Source organism: Oculina patagonica, chromosome 13 (assembly GCF_052425735.1).
Source record: "Oculina patagonica isolate OP01 chromosome 13, crgOcupat, whole genome shotgun sequence".
NCBI lineage: Eukaryota > Metazoa > Cnidaria > Anthozoa > Scleractinia > Oculinidae > Oculina > Oculina patagonica.
The window spans coordinates 15102925-15118534 of record NC_135770.1 but is presented as its reverse complement, the minus strand read 5'-3'; the positions used below and the strand labels follow the sequence as shown (position 1 = coordinate 15118534).

At 39.2% G+C, this 15610-nt stretch overlaps 1 protein-coding gene across 1 annotated transcript; it reads left to right on the top strand.

The window, feature by feature from the left end:
- Nucleotides 1-2035: 2035 nt before the first annotated feature.
- Nucleotides 2036-13751, top strand: LOC144635522 (protein STPG4-like). The gene is made up of 7 exons (XM_078494619.1): nt 2036-2150; nt 2320-2397; nt 7318-7578; nt 8744-8817; nt 10906-10960; nt 12343-12462; nt 13389-13751. Exons 1-7 carry the CDS (start codon nt 2058-2060, stop codon nt 13509-13511), a joined length of 804 nt encoding a protein of 267 aa, XP_078350745.1. The 5' UTR covers nt 2036-2057; the 3' UTR covers nt 13512-13751.
- Nucleotides 13752-15610: the final 1859 nt, after the last annotated feature.

Here is a 15610-nt window from a genome sequence, read left to right as displayed (position 1 = left end):
TCACTTTCCACACTGCTAAATCAAACAAAACCCCCCTTTGTTTCAATCAAGCTGGCACAAAAATAACAACAGGTGACGTCAGCAACAAAGATTCTCACACAAAGGAAAGTTTCAGAAGCCGTTAAATGATCAAGAGGAAATAATAAAAATTGCTGTTTACCCCACTAGCTATTAAAGAAACGCTTAGTATAGAACATGGAAGTCGTGTAAAGCGTATTTTTTTCTGAGACTTTCCCACGAAAAATAATCCGATGCATCCGATGGGGAAAATAACTTCGTGAAAGAAGACTTCAGTGTCGCTCTGCTGGTCATCTTCGCTGATTGGCCAGGAAAATGAGGCCCGTCCTCCGGACTTGCTGTCCCTGGATCTCAGGAGATGGGACAGTACTATCCATTAGGCCCCTGATTAGGCTAGCGGGCCTCCCACACCTTTCATGTCAAGGTAACCATTATTACATTTCCATTCAGTAAAAAGCTTGGGGGGTGGGGGGTACTCCCTATAATTGCCTATACGGGGAGGCTCCGCCTAAAAGGGGTACCTTTTTCAGGCTTCAGGTATATAAAAGGGTAGGGAATTTATAAGTTTAGGTATATGGGTATGGAAATCTATCATTAATGTATTTAAAAGGGCCTTTAATTAATTGAAATATTTCGAACAAACGCAATTTACGGCTGTATTATTTTAATTTATTAAGCGCTACATGAAAATGACAAGAAAACATTCTGTTCTAAGGCTATGCCATGTCATTTAGGTAAAAAAGGGGTACCTTTTTTAATAAAAGGTATATGAAAGGGGTACAATTTCTGTCAAAATGGTATATAAAAAGGTAAGGGGTTATAACTCGGGGCGCCGGAGCCTCCCCGTATAAAACTTTTTTGAGTAATTACAAAAACAGTTTCGATGCAGGGGACCACGCAACGAACAAAAAACTGCTTGACTTGTCTGCTGCCGGATCTCTTGTTCAAGAAATGCTCGTACCAGACGTCACTCTAAGTGTTAAAAGAAACAGATTGATTGCAAGGCTGGTACAACGGCAAGAGGGCAAGATTTATTGGCCAATATTTCAACTAGCAGAGCTAGTCTTTTTCAGGGCTAGTACTATAATCTAAGGAAAATAACGCCTCTAAAATTTAAATTAGCGCCAAATTCAAATTTTAGAGCCGTTATTTTCCTTAGATTATAGTACTGGCCCTGAAAAAGACTAGCTCTGCTAGTTGAAATATTGGCCAATAAATCTTGCCCTCCTGCTGTGCAATCAATCTGGGTTTGTACCTCCGAGTAAAAAGTCCACTTTATTTCTTTTATTTGTACCCTGGTATGATGCCCGGGGGGGGGGGGGGTACTTGACCTAAGTTTAGGTATAGGGGTGCCGCTGGAGGTTTGAAACCCTGACCCTGTTTAGGACAATAAAAACTTAAAATGCCTACCCTGTGTAGGACAACACCCTCTATTCTAAGACCCTATTTAGGACAAAGGACAACATCAACAGTCATTTACGCTTTATTGTGATTGCGTCCCATACGCGATGTTTGAAGCATTGAAATGCAAAAACACCTATCCCACCGAATAAAATAATGCTTTTTATTGAAGCGAAACCGAAAACAATGTAAATACATGGACGACAGTCTTGCAGCCATACCCTGTCTAGGACAGCTTCAGGCCCTGTTTAGGACAGAGGAGCTTGAAATTATATACCCTGTTCAGGACCGGAGGAGTCAAAAACCATACCCTATCCAGCGGCACGTCCCCGTATAGGCCATATAGGGGAGTGCCCCCCCCCCCCCGGGGTATGATGTGACGACTGACAAAGTTAACCTCTTGTATAAAGCCTCTCCACGACCGGTTCGGCCCCTTTCCGACTCCTGTCCCGCTGCAGCTAGCCAATCAAAGCAAATTAAAGGAGCTGTTTGGTAAGTACTGTCTACTGACCAAACTGAACGTTCGCGCCTCTCTCGCGCCTCAAGTTCGCGCCTTACGGACGAGACGAGAAGAACCTGGGCGCTACATGACTGAGTAACCTTGGAAACGTGTAAGCGAAGGAGCGAGCATATCTAACATGGCGACTATTGGAGGTGCTGTGCATTTACAAGAACCGAAATCTGGTCCTATTGGTTACCCATTACAACCTAGAACACCCTTGAGAACTTTTGTGAGTTCATTATTTTTTGTGACGTGGATAAGCTGACATTTTCTTGTCGTTTTAGACGGTCCAATCAGGCAGTCACCTACCGTTATAAAAATCCTCGTATCTTCTGAGCGAGGTCTAGTAATATTATAGCCTAGAACAGTTCATTGACTCGCTTACCGTATCTTTGCAGTCTGGAAGAAGAAGTAAAAGTCCGTATTATGAAGAACCTGTGTCAGACAGAGAGGAATGGTGGCGATCGACGCTAAAGGTAACAGTGTGTCAGGGTTATTTAAACCACACGAGGTACCGAACTTGCATTGGATTTCTGGTTCAATAAGGTCACCTTGGAACTACGTGTTTACTAGTAAAAACTTGAATTGGCATGAATATTAGTCCATGACTGTGCGTATTTGTAAAGGAGGGTAGTGATGCTTTGTAAGCCAATGTGTAGTAATGTGTGCTACAATGTAGGTCTGAAATCTGAATCTCAAAAATACGAAAATCAATGGTAATCGATATCAATGGCCGTTTTTATGCTAAAGACGTTAAAGCTGTCTTAGACGTTAAAGCTGTCTCGAGACAACATTAACGTCTAGTATAAAAACGGTAAATAAGACAGACACCTTTAACGTCTGAAGGCTTTAACGTCTTTTCGTAAGAGCGTCTGAAAGACGCTCTTATCGGACAGCTTTAACGTCTCAGACGTTAAAGCCGTCTAGTATAAAAACGGGACGTCGTTAACTAGTATGAAAAGAGTAAATAAGACAGACGCCTTTAACGTCTGATGGCTTTACGTCTTCGTGTCCAGTGTCCTCTGAGTGTCGAACCCAGTCTTTTTTTATTTTTCTGAAAAGCTGTCTACTAAAGGCGTCCCGTTTTTATACCAGACGTCTTTAACGTCTTAGACATTAAAGTCGTCTGACGACATTATCGTCTCTAGCATAAAAACAGCCATTAATAATCTTATCAAATTTCTCAATTTTGATTGGTTCTTCAGGAGCCTATAAATTGATTGGTTCTGTGCCTTATAATTGGCACACAGACACGCAGGTGTCTGATAAAAACCAGGACGCATATGTTGATAATTTCGAGAGTCAATGAAATTTGATTGTTGTCGATCGAATTCAATACTAATCAATCGACAAATATCAGAAATCGATAAAAGTCGATCACACAATTTCTTGTGATTATTGACTTGTTTGATTTTGATTGGGAATACCAAAACCGATATATGGCGTGAGACAAGACTACAGTTGTCACGCACACTTACTTGAATTTCGTGCCCGAATTGATTTGTCGATAAAATCAATAATTAGTTGAAAATCTTGTGATTATTGACTTTTATTCAAGCAGGGCTGTCACTAAGGGCCGGGGGCCGGGTATTTTCCCCGGCTACTACGAGTTTGAGCCCCGCTACTTTGATACAAAACCAAAACATGGAAAGTGAGAAATACATCAAATAACAGAATTGTGAATAAAAAACAAAGCAATAGTTTATTAATTCAAATTATTTTTCACCTTTTAAAGAGAGCGATTGACATTTCATGTGAGGCTGTGATTAAAAACGCGTAAATATTGAACAATGTCATCTTCCTTTGAAAGTGCGTGACTTTACATGTTAGTTTTATTCAGATTCTCTTGTTTTCGGAGATTCCGGCTATGCGTGAAAATGTCATCGAAAAAACGGAGGGCAAAAGTGGATAAACGAATAAAATTGGATCCCTTCTTATCTTCTGGCTGTGCTTTAAGATAAGATTATGTTTAACTGAAGAAACAACAGTTTGGGCTTCAGCATTTCTCTTTCGAATCGACAAGTGACCTGGATGATGCACGAAGGAGATTGCACAAGACGCATGTTGTCCAGTATCTTAATGTTGTCCAGTATTTAAAAATAGTCACACATGGACTTTCCATAGTTGAACAATGAACACTTTCCACACAAATAAAATCGGTGATCAGTTAACTGTAAACTTGCAACATTATGTGTGTTCTCCTCTTGCCTGTTTTAATTAATGCTGTTTAATCAGCTACATGCCAATAAACACATATCAGTACAGGGCTCGTATGCATTATTACACGTACTTTATATGACAAAACATTGGCTTGTCTGAGTATTCTACATAAGTGCAGAAAGTTTTGTTGCCTGAATTTCTCAAAGCAATGGTTTTGGTTCAAGAAAAACAAACAAAAACAAACCAGTTTAAGGTTCCCAACACGTTCCCGACTCCATGTCTTTTGGTCTTGGTCACGAGTTTCTTTCACTCATTCCCAGTCTTCATCAACTTCTCTTTTCTGTCACGCCATTAGTCACAAGTCAGGCTGTTTCAAATCCCATAATTAACGATAACTTTCGAAAACTTGTCACATTCTTGTCGAATGGTGTAGAGAAAGAGAAAGTTGTAAGTTTCCATGGCGTAAAAATTGCATAAAAACAAATTCACATTAGGAACAATTTTTGTTGTTTACTAAACCCTGCTCCCCCCCCCTCAACAACCTTGTCCCCCAGCTACATTTTTCATTTCCCCACCTACTTGAAAAATTAGTGACAGCCCTGTATTGACAAATTAAACTTGTCGATTGACAAATTATTATCGACAAATATGGAGTACAATTGACTTATCGACTACGTTTTGGATGATTGACTTTGATCGACATGTTACGTCCTGTAAAAACTCTACAACTGTCTGATGTAACTGGACACCTGTAATTGGACACCTATGCCACCCATGCATCATTCACATACACTTAGATGGGTAATCTTTTTGCTATTTTCTACTGTTTGTAAAATGCTTGAATTACCTTGGTCCTTCTACAGTAACTCAGAAGAAGGAGACCCAGAAAATCCTAGGTCTTGAAAAAATTTTGGTCCAATTTCAAAATCTTGAAAGCCCTTGTGACAAGTCATGAAGTCTTGGGTTTTTGGGGGGTTTCTATGTGTCTTGGAGTCTCAGATTCTTTATTTCAGTGGAAATTTAAAGTCCAAGACATATTGTTGTGGTGCACAGCCCCCTTGTTAGATTCTATGCCAGTAATCTTTTCAAATGAAGGGGAGAGAAACTATTCCATCACTTGCAACTTTCCAAACCCAGTTGGCAAATTAACAAAAACATCCCTGTTTTTCTTTGGCACAATATTCATAATAGCAGTTCTGGCTGCTAAGAAATTAAATCTCACTCGGACGCCTTGTGGGCAAAATTCTCCCAGTCACCTCTTAAAGGAGAAGTTCACTCTAGAATGACCATTTATTTTCTTTACGTCAGTAAAAAGTTTACACAAAGATATGTTATTCACAAAAATTTCACCCTCCAACGTTCGCTATAACCCTACAAAATCTTTTCCAAAACTCGACGACTGAACGCCGCCATCTTGGAGCTGGTAACGTATGCGTGACGTCAAAGAGCTCAGCCTGAAGTTTGGCGGGAAAATTTTAATAGTCGAAACTCCTTGTTTTTTGTATTTTTTGGAGCTCTGTTTGAGAACAATGGAGCTGCACAAGCAGGCATTTTGACAAACAAATGCCACTACAAAGAGACAAGGAGTTTCGAGTATTTAAATTTTCCCGCCAAACTTCAGGCGCCCATCTGGAGCTCTGAATTTTTTTTCCATGAACTTCAAGAACTCTTACATTGTAGCTCCCCCTGCAGAATTCTTGTCTTGTGACGTGACACAGGACCAAAAATGACAACTTATTTTAGAAAGATTTATAAGAAGAAAGATACTCTACCGATACTTGACCGATACTTAACCGGCAGTCAATTGCTACATATCGGCCAGTATATCAGTCGGCAGTCGACCGATATATCGGCTGATTGTCTGGCCAATGTCAGCCAACTATCAGTCGACTATCGACCAAGACCACCTACAGTACACATGATCCCAGAATAAACATGTTATTCTGCATAACTTGGTTTCATAATCATGTATTAATAAACAAGGTACACATATTATGTATTTAACAATTAGATTATGAGCTCTAGATGAGCTCTAGATTTCTATCCTGTGATAGTTGATGAGGGCGAAATCGAGAGCGAATAATCTAATTGTTTTAGTATAAATCTACTAGACGTTCAAAACTTAACAACAAGACAGGCTCTCGTTTTTATTGAATAATATAAATAAGTCACACAACACGCGAATAATTGACAACTGCACCACATTGCATTGGCTTCTGTGCGCGCGTTTACATATCATTCACGATTTATTGAAACTGTTATATGCCCGAAACTGAAGGAAAGCCAAGTTTTATTGTAAAAGGACGATTGAAAGATGTACTGACGTACAAGGGCCCTTGAATTGGAAGTCAAGTTTTTTAAAATTCGAAAACGTAAAAGATTAAAAAAAGTTAAGCGAGTTGTTCGCACGGAAGAAACCACATTGCACTATTTAGCTTCTGTGTGTGCCTTTGCATTTCATTCACGATTTATTTAAAGCGTCTTTTGCTCGAAATTGAACTACTGAAAGCCGGATTTTCATCGTAAAATGACAATTTAAAGATAGACTGACTTACAAAGGCCCTTTAGAAGTCAAGTTGTTTTAAATGTAGGAAACGTGAACGATAAGAAATTTATGAAAAGTTGAACGAGTCGCCCGCAACCTTGAATTCGCTTTAAATTTTGTTGTTTTATTTAAGTCTTATTGATGCATAAAAAAACTTGCAGGTCGAATCTGTTTAGCCTTTCTTTTACTGCTCCTCGATGGGACGATGAAACTGTGTTAGTTTGCAAAGACATTTTAAACTTTATTTTCACAAAATGTCTCGGTGAAAAGCATCTCTGAATGTTGTAAAATTATAGATTCGCCCACTTTTAAAAGCGTTAATGAATATTAATTGCTTTTCTTACCGTGTAAAATCTTCATTACATATTTCGGTGCAGTCTAATCTTCTCCAACATCGCCTGGAATAGTAAATAATCCGAGTCCTTCTTTACGGTCAATTTAAAAGCGAAAAAGCTGCGACCATTCTGTTGACAACCGTACGCTGTTTCGCTACTCACCTTCTACAACAGAACAGATAGTGAGTAGCGTAGCCAATCAGGGAACAGCATTCGTGATAGAATGCTAGTAGATTTATACTAATAATAATTATCTATTAATAAACAAGGAACAAGGTGTCTTTATTAAAATAAAGTTCTTTTTATTTTAAAAGTCCTGGCAGGTACATTTGTTTGTTTTGCCTTTCTGGTAACAGGACACACCAGTTCCTGGTGCATATGACATAAAAGATTTTGTTGAGGAATCACATGGAAATCCTGTAAGAACTACATATGGTTTTAAGAATGCAGGAAGAAAGAGAAATGCGGACCCCTCTAGAAAAGGTGACCGTCTAATGCCAGGGTTGTACAAACATGCAACATCATTGGATCATCTGGATAAACAACAAGTAACATATGGTTTCAAAGCGTGTGACAGATATCACACACCAACAGCTCTAGTAGGATACATTGACAAGGTATTATCATTGAGTACTGGTTACATGTAGCTTAGTGAAAATCAATATGCCCTAAATGTTAAATCCCAGGGGGGGGGGGTACTCCGGCTTGTTAATGACGGGGATGATCAAATGATTTTTTTTTTCCTTTTTTTTTTTTTCCCTCCTGCCCCCAAAAAACCCCCCCCCCCCCGGCGGCCCCCGCCCCCCCCGCCCCCCAAACAGCAAAAAAAAACACCCATTTTCTTAAAACCACCATTCAAGAAACTTCCACCATTACACATCTTTGCTAATTTTGTTAACCTGGGCTTAGTTTCAAACTCAAGGTCTATTCATTACAGATTTTTGTTTCCTTTTTTGTGGCAATGCATGGAAGACCAGATTACCTTGTAAAAGACCAAAAACTGCCATATGTGAAGTTCTATTTGTGCTTCCTTTCCCACTGCCATTTTGTTCAGAACATTTTCCCATAAATTGAATTTGTTGAGTTCACAAACCCTCATGAGAATGAGGAAACAAAATGGTAAAAAATAGAACTTTAGTTAGTTATTAGTCTTTCTCAAGGCACTCTGGTCTCTGAAAATGACAAGTCTGTTAAATTTTCAAAGTGCAACAATTAGACACAGGTTTTCTATCTAGACAACCAGTAAAGTCAGATCTTTTTATTATTTGTATTTTATAATTTTTTGGGTTTTAGGGTGGTCCACATAGGGTTCCCTAGGTGTAGTCCATGGACAGTTTCGTAAGGCAGTCCCATGGATGTGGTCTGTAGTAGATGCATGTACCCCTTATTTGATAAAAAGTGCAGATATTTTAAGTTTTCTGGTATATATATAATAATTTTTTCTCAGCCTAGGGGTAAAAAGAAATGTAGTATTGCATGCACAATTTGGAGTTGTTTTGATAACGTTCGATTTAGCAAGAAAGTCCAGGGGACGTTTTTGACGGGAGCCTTTCAATTTGCCTGTTAACCAATCAAAACGCAGCAATTGCAATATATGCTGCTGTGAAGGGTTTGATTTTCAGCCAGTTTAGTCTGGGATAGGGTTTAGGTATTGTAATTGAATTGAATAGGGCAGCACACCCCAGCTAATAATTTGCAGAGTACACCCCCTGTACTCACTAACCAATAAGCTGTTTTCAGCAGGCGTACTGTGTTACTTAATTACTTCTGAATTTGTTGCAGGAGTTTGTAAATAGTCAAATAAGCCCTAACACATATTACTCTGGATACAAGTATGTGCCAAAGTTACCATCAAAGTAAGTGACGTAAAAATAAGTATTTTTTCAAGTGAACATGATTTGCTTGTATGTACAGTGTATGTATGTACAGTGCACTAGTGTTGGCCAGCTTGAGAATTAAGTGCATAATTTTGACATTAATGCAAGTAACATAACATAAATTCAAGTAACATAATCCTAAGTGCGACCAAAATCCATTTATAATTTACACACCTAAGCAAGACGAGAAGCATCCCTGCCTCTTTCACATGGGAGTCTCTCCCCAGAAAACTAATAATTATTTGTCTGGGGGGACTCCCATGTGAAAGAGGCAGGGATGCTTTTCGTCTTGCTTATAGGTGTGTAAATTATGGAATTTGGTTACACTTAGGATGTTCAAGACAGAACACCAATATATCTATCCATTGAGATATTGTTTTGCATTGCAAGAGAAAAAAAACTATAAATTAATGCTTTCACAGCTGTGTTGGTGGTCTTGACTGACTATGTATATCTGCCAACTTTTTCTCGGTCAAAAATGGAGATTTTTATCCTGAGAGTGCCAGGATTTCAGAAGACAATACGACCATGTCTGAAGTTTTTCGAAGTATTCCAAAAACGTTACAAACATATCCCAATCCCAGTGTGTGGGTGTGTATTGCTAAACAAGACCTTGTTGAGGCCCTGCCAGGGTAAATTCCGACAAGCGACATGGCCCAAAAAGTAGCAACAGCACATAACATCCCGACAAACAACAACCCTTATGGAAAAACTTAAATTCCCACAAGGACAGGCAGTTTTGCTTCAATTTAATAACCGACAGCGACATGAAGAGCAATAAAACACAGAACTGACACCGAACATTTTTAAATTTAGACAGGCGACACGAGAACCCCCCTGGCAAGGGCCTCCTTTTTCCCAATTAATGCTTTTCTTGTCAAAACTCTGAGATTTTGGTGAAAATATTGTCATTTGCTCATTTTACATGGAGTTTTCATTTCTCTGATGTTGGTTTGAGTTAACATATTTTTGGGAATTGTGTTGATTATGATTGTAATAACCCACAATTGGAAATTGGTTCGTAAGCGTGAATTGGCGTGAGATTAAAGTTTTCAACCTCGCAGGCGTGAGACTCGTGCCTAAAGGCGTGAGAGTTGGCAGGTTTACATTATGCATAATTTTTTTTAATAGAGTAGAACCCAGCTGGTAACTCAAACTCTGAAGGGTAGTGAAAAACAGTTTGAATTAGCGTGATTTCAAGTTATCAGGGTCAATTGAATATTTAATTTGCCAAGTAAAATAATTGATGGTTAACTGATTTTTCAGCACTTCAGTATACAGTACAATACAGTACAAAGTAAACTAATCTCGTCAGAAACTCTAACACAATCATAAATTTTATGATATGAGTGGGAGATGGCTGTCAAATACATGATCTGTTCGTTGCTCTAATTAATGGGCATCCCTGGCACGAATAATTTGCAAGAACCAGAATTCAAGTTATTGGGATAAATTTGATCAAAGGAAGCGAAATTTAGTTCGAGTTAGGGGGGTTTTTGAGTTATATTAATCCAAGTTTTAGACAATGCAGTGCCTGTCTTCTCACAGATACATAAACGAGTATTGGATTAAAAAGGGAATAAAAAATACTTCTTGCTTCATAAATTATGCCAAGTGAAGTAGTGAAGTGTCGCGGCCTCACTGGCCATACCTTTTTTAAGTACAAAAATGTAACTTACATTATAATCAACAAATAATATTATTATTGGCAGGAACTGCATGAATCTTTTTCCATTGTGTTGTTCCAGAAAATATCCATAAGCCAGTCCCACAGAAGGTTTTTTAGTTTGAATCCCTCCACCCTTCTGGAAATTTCAGTTAAGCTCCATACTTTCCTTATAAAAGTTTGGCTTTTGAGACCCCCCACCCCTTCTGAATTTCCAATGACCTTCCATGGGGTGGGTATGGATATTTTCTAGAACTGTTCGTTTGACAGAAACACATTAATTATTTGTGCTCTTTTAAAGTCCTAAAGTGATGAAAGTTCACAGAAGAATAAGTATCAAATAATAACATTTAACAGTTCAAAGAACATTAGATGGTAATTTTTTAATTTCCTTTTAATAGACATCCTGCATTCAAGTCCCAAGAGCACAGGTTCCCAACCATCTACTTCAAACCAGTAAGGGCCTCAAGCTTTAGCCATGCACAGTACAGTAGTTTTAACATCTGCATCCTCCAAATCTGCAAAGCATTTGACTTGACTTGACATTATTTATAAATACATTTTCTATATATATTACGTTCACATTAATATCGTACTACCCGCGAAATAGCAACAGCGAATCAGCGCGGGTAAAAATAAACAAACAAACAATTGAGTCAATAACATTTAAAAAAAAAAAACAGAAAATGTTGTCTAATTTTAGAAATTATAAAGCAGCTGCTTTCAATTTTAGAGATTAATTATTTTGAAGCAGTTTCCTTCCAAAGCATTGACAAAAACATGCCACTACCTTTGTGAGTGATTTTTAACCTCCTGGCATTCCACAGATCTTTTGGAATGACTCTAATCTAATTTAACCATGCCTAGTAACCATGGGGTGCTTACCATTTTAGCCACTAAAACTGGAATTTTCAGTTGGAATGCAAATGGTAAGGTTAATTTTTTAAGAATTATTCTGGTTGGAACTAATGGAAGGGGTGGTGAATGGTCCTTCAAAAAATGCGTGTCTCGCAAAATTTTAGCCAAATTTCAGGGGTCTCGTCGTCTCGAATTTTTCTGTGACACCTTCTCGGAGTCTCGATTTCTTTTGCAAAGCTAAAAATAATGGTCTCGGGCTCACAGAAAAGTTATCAGTCTCGCCGTCTCGCAAGGTCTCGTATTTACCATTCGACCCCCTAATGGACAACCTCCAAATTAGGTTGCGATTCTGGCTGGAATTTCCATTACCATTTGCATGTGCGTAGGATTTCCCCGGGGGGGGGGGGGCACTCCCATACATGAGCTATATACTTAGGTATGTGCCGCTGTGAAGGGTATGGTTTTCAAGCAGTTAAGTCTGGGATAGGGTATAGAAATCAGAGAGTTTTGGTCTAGAGAAGGGTAGCATTTGCCGGGAAACCGATTGACGGTATGACAAATAAAGTCCAGAAACTCAGAAGAGTAAGAGGCTTTCCTAAACGTAAAAAAAATAATCGCGGCATCGTTGTTCACAGATGGTTTTCCATTAAAACACTGATAATGATACAGTTCTAACAAAATGCAAGTCTGGGATAGGGTAGGGATTTTCAGTGTCTAGTCTAGTATAGGGTTGCAAAAATCAGCTGAACATAGTCTGGTATATGGTAAGGGCTTCAAATTCCCATGGCCAGCGGCACACCCCCACCCAAAAATATACCAGGTGCCCCCCCCCCCGAGAGGATTTCCCAGTTCCAGTCTCCTATTAACACCATCTCTTTTGGTTGGTTTGACAAAATGGTAAGCACCCTAGGGGTTTCCTTATTTCCTATTTTAAATAATATGCTTGATTTGAAGTATGTTTCTCTTTTTTCTTTTCTCAGAGAGAAGGTCCCCCTCCTGGACAGTACAAACTTTCAAAGGACCCAATTTTACCAAAAGGACCAAATGTTACATCTCCATTCAAGTCAAGAACTCCAAGATTTACCCAACCTCATGTGCTGGTACTGTTTGTGTAACACAGTTGCTACTACATGTAGTTCACGTTAATAAATAAGTTTGTTACTGCATCTAGATCTGCTAGCTCACTTTAATTTAGTTACTGGATAATAACCCCAGGGGGGTACTCCGGCTTGTAAATGACGGGGATGATCGAAGGATTTTTTTGGGTTTGAAATTTTTGATTCCGGGATTTTTTGGGTTGACAAATTTGGCACGTATTTTTTGGGTAACTTGATTTAAATAGGGGATTTTTTGGGTATTAAAAATGAACTTATTAATAAGTGCCTTGGCATATTTATGGTATGATGAATAAACACACACGAGGTTCAAGTTATATTATTGCCCCTCCTGGCAAAAAACGAACTTAAGTGCCTTGGCATATTTCTGTTATGATGAATAAACACACACGAGGTTCAAGTTATATTATTGCCCCTCCTGGCAATTTAGGGGTAATTTGACAAGGGATTGTTTCGGGGGTTATATTTGGCCCAGGGATTTTTTGAGTAATGTTGGAAGACTTAGGGATTGTTTTGAGTCCTGAGTTTAACTTTGCCTCCATTCGATCATCCCCGTCATTTACAAGCCAGAGTACCCCCCTGGGATAATAACAAGTGATTGGATGTAAATACAACAAGAAGTATTAAGCAGCAGACAGTTATCATTGGGGAGGGTGGTAAAAAGCATGATCTATCTGGCACGGGGCAAAGTAGGTTTTTAAGGTATTTCCAGTAAAATAGAACCGCCCGTAGATTTTTGAGCAAACTTTGCCTGTTGGTTGTCCAAAAATGGGTAACCATATTCGTTTAGGAGAGGTAAGATCTTGTATTTACTGCATAAACAAATTTATTGGCTTCCAGAAATGTTCATATTTGAACTATTTTATTTACGTTTCGTTGTTAGCATTTCTTATGTTTTGTTTTCAAAACAGAAAACCCCTGGTCCTGGCACATATTGCAAAACATTTCAGACTCCTATGCCGGATACAATCAAGAAAATGGCTAGAAATTATGGACTGTTTTTCACTTCTGGAACTTATGGAGAATACTATTAATATATAGTTTTCCATTACTTCTTAATATGTTGAAAAGAATATTGTAAGATATGAAATGTAAGTGAGATTGAGGAGTTGACAAACTATTGAGTCAATATCATCACCTGACACATGCACAGCAGAAAGTTGTAAAATTATAGTTTTTTCCCATTTTAGAATATTTGAATGTAAATAATTTTTTAGACATAAACACACATGTATGGAGGTTCACTGATTCAGTAAAGGCCTTCCTTGTTTATATTTCTGAAGCTCATTTGTTTTAATAATTAACCAGGTGGTCTGGACCCAGTCTAAAGTCTGGCCAGCGTCACTGTTCTCTGTTAAGAGGGTGTCAATGGGGTATAGCTATAGTCAGTAAGCAGCTAAAACGCTGCTTAGTCAGTGCACATCGTTAGTCAGTAGTGACATGATTGGTCCTGCGCATTTGAGTCTATAGTGTTCCCAGTCGTCCCTTTTCAGCTTCATGTTCTCAGTCATCTCACTGAGTTTTTTTCTCAGCCTCCACTCCCTCTTCCTTGGGACCATCCTCCTCTCATCATCCTCAACTAACAACTATCAGTCACCTCTCCCCTCCCTCTCCTCCTCCTCCATTCTGGGATCCTTGCCCACTGTCCACTCTTCTCTCCCGCTGTCCTTCTCCCCCCTTCCCTCATCTCATTCTCTCCCCTCTGGCCCGCTCTCGCTCTCTTGTTCTCCGTGGGGTGTCCGTGTGTCGCTCTCCCCTTCCCTCTCGTCTCCGTCTGTGTTCGGGGTCTCTCCCGGACTTGGTTCCGCCATCTACTCATCTTGTGACGCTTCTCTGCACAGATCCCACACAGCCCTGTCCCTCGTCCTGTTCTCTCTCTCTCTCTCTGGGACCGCCCCGTCCACTCCACGGTTCCATCCTGTCTCCGGTCCCCAGGTGGTGGACCCCGGGTCAGCACGCACTCTTTTTTTCCTTCTTTTCTCTCTCTTTCTTTCTTTCGCTTTTTTGTCTCCTTTCTCTTTCGCTTTCGTGCGAGTCCTTTCGCTCAGTCCCCATTGACACCCTCTGTTAAGTGTGAAAAATATAATGAATGTTTGTGTCAATCAAGGGTTTAAAGCACTGGCCAAAATTTTGGTAAGACAAGTGGACGCAATTAAGTAGTCGCAAGTTCAACTTGCGTTTGGTGGCCAAACAGACATGCAGGTTTAGTTGCAAGTGCACGCAAGTTTGCAAAAAGTCATTTTTATTGCTACGAGGTGCAATTCAGAATTTGAAGTAAACTGCAAAAAAAGTGTTGACTTAGTACTTGCAATGGGTGGCCAAACGGTGAAAGAATTGCGTTAACTTAAGTGCAAATTTACCAATCTGAGAGTGAACACAAGTGTATGCAAGTCAACGGAAGTGCAAACGGAGACGCAATGTCTCCTATTTGCAAGCATAGGCAGGAATTTGTTTATGCATGTGGATCAAAAAAGGAGATGATGTAAATTTTGAGGGAAATTGTTGCTAACTACACCAGCTCACACAAACTGTGTGACTTGCAGAAAACTTACACTTGCGTTGTCGGATGACACCGAGATGGTTTTAGTCTATTCTTTATTCTCCAATTAAACTGAAACCAAAAATAAAACCAAGAAATATTTGCATGCATAAGCAGAAATTTATCCAGCCAGGCATGTGGATTAAAGCATGAGATGGCCTGATGAGGGAAAGTCTGCTTAGGCATCAGACTTGTGTGTTGCATTCAATTTTTTAAAAATTTGCACAGTTGTTTATTATTACAACTAGTATATCAAAAAAATAAAATAAAAAGTAGTATTCCGTATTTACTCGAATAAGCGCCCCCCCCCCCCCCGAATAAACGCCACATTTGGGACAATAAAGTCAATAAGCACAGCAGTCTCGATGCGGCGCTTATTTTATGAATTCTGATTAACTAAAAACAGTCTTACAAAGCCACTCTAAACTTACTTGGACATTTCTTTCCATAAAAAGCAGTTCAAAGTGGTTGTTTTACCACTCGCCCATTAGTTTTTCTATCCAACATTCTTACGATACGCGGTTCTATAAATGTTGCAAACTTTGCCAGGATTGCTAGCACCACTTTTCTCTTCAGCAAGAGACAAATACTGAC

Excerpts from the sequence above, each read along its gene's own strand:
- LOC144635522 (XM_078494619.1), top strand. The coding sequence starts at position 2,058 with ATGGCGACTATTGGAGGTGCTGTGCATTTACAAGAACCGAAATCTGGT. Across the intron at positions 10,961-12,342 it reads CAACCATCTACTTCAAACCA|AGAGAAGGTCCCCCTCCTGG; the intron begins GTAAGGGCCTCA and ends TTCTTTTCTCAG. Across the intron at positions 12,463-13,388 it reads TTACCCAACCTCATGTGCTG|AAAACCCCTGGTCCTGGCAC; the intron begins GTACTGTTTGTG and ends TTTTCAAAACAG.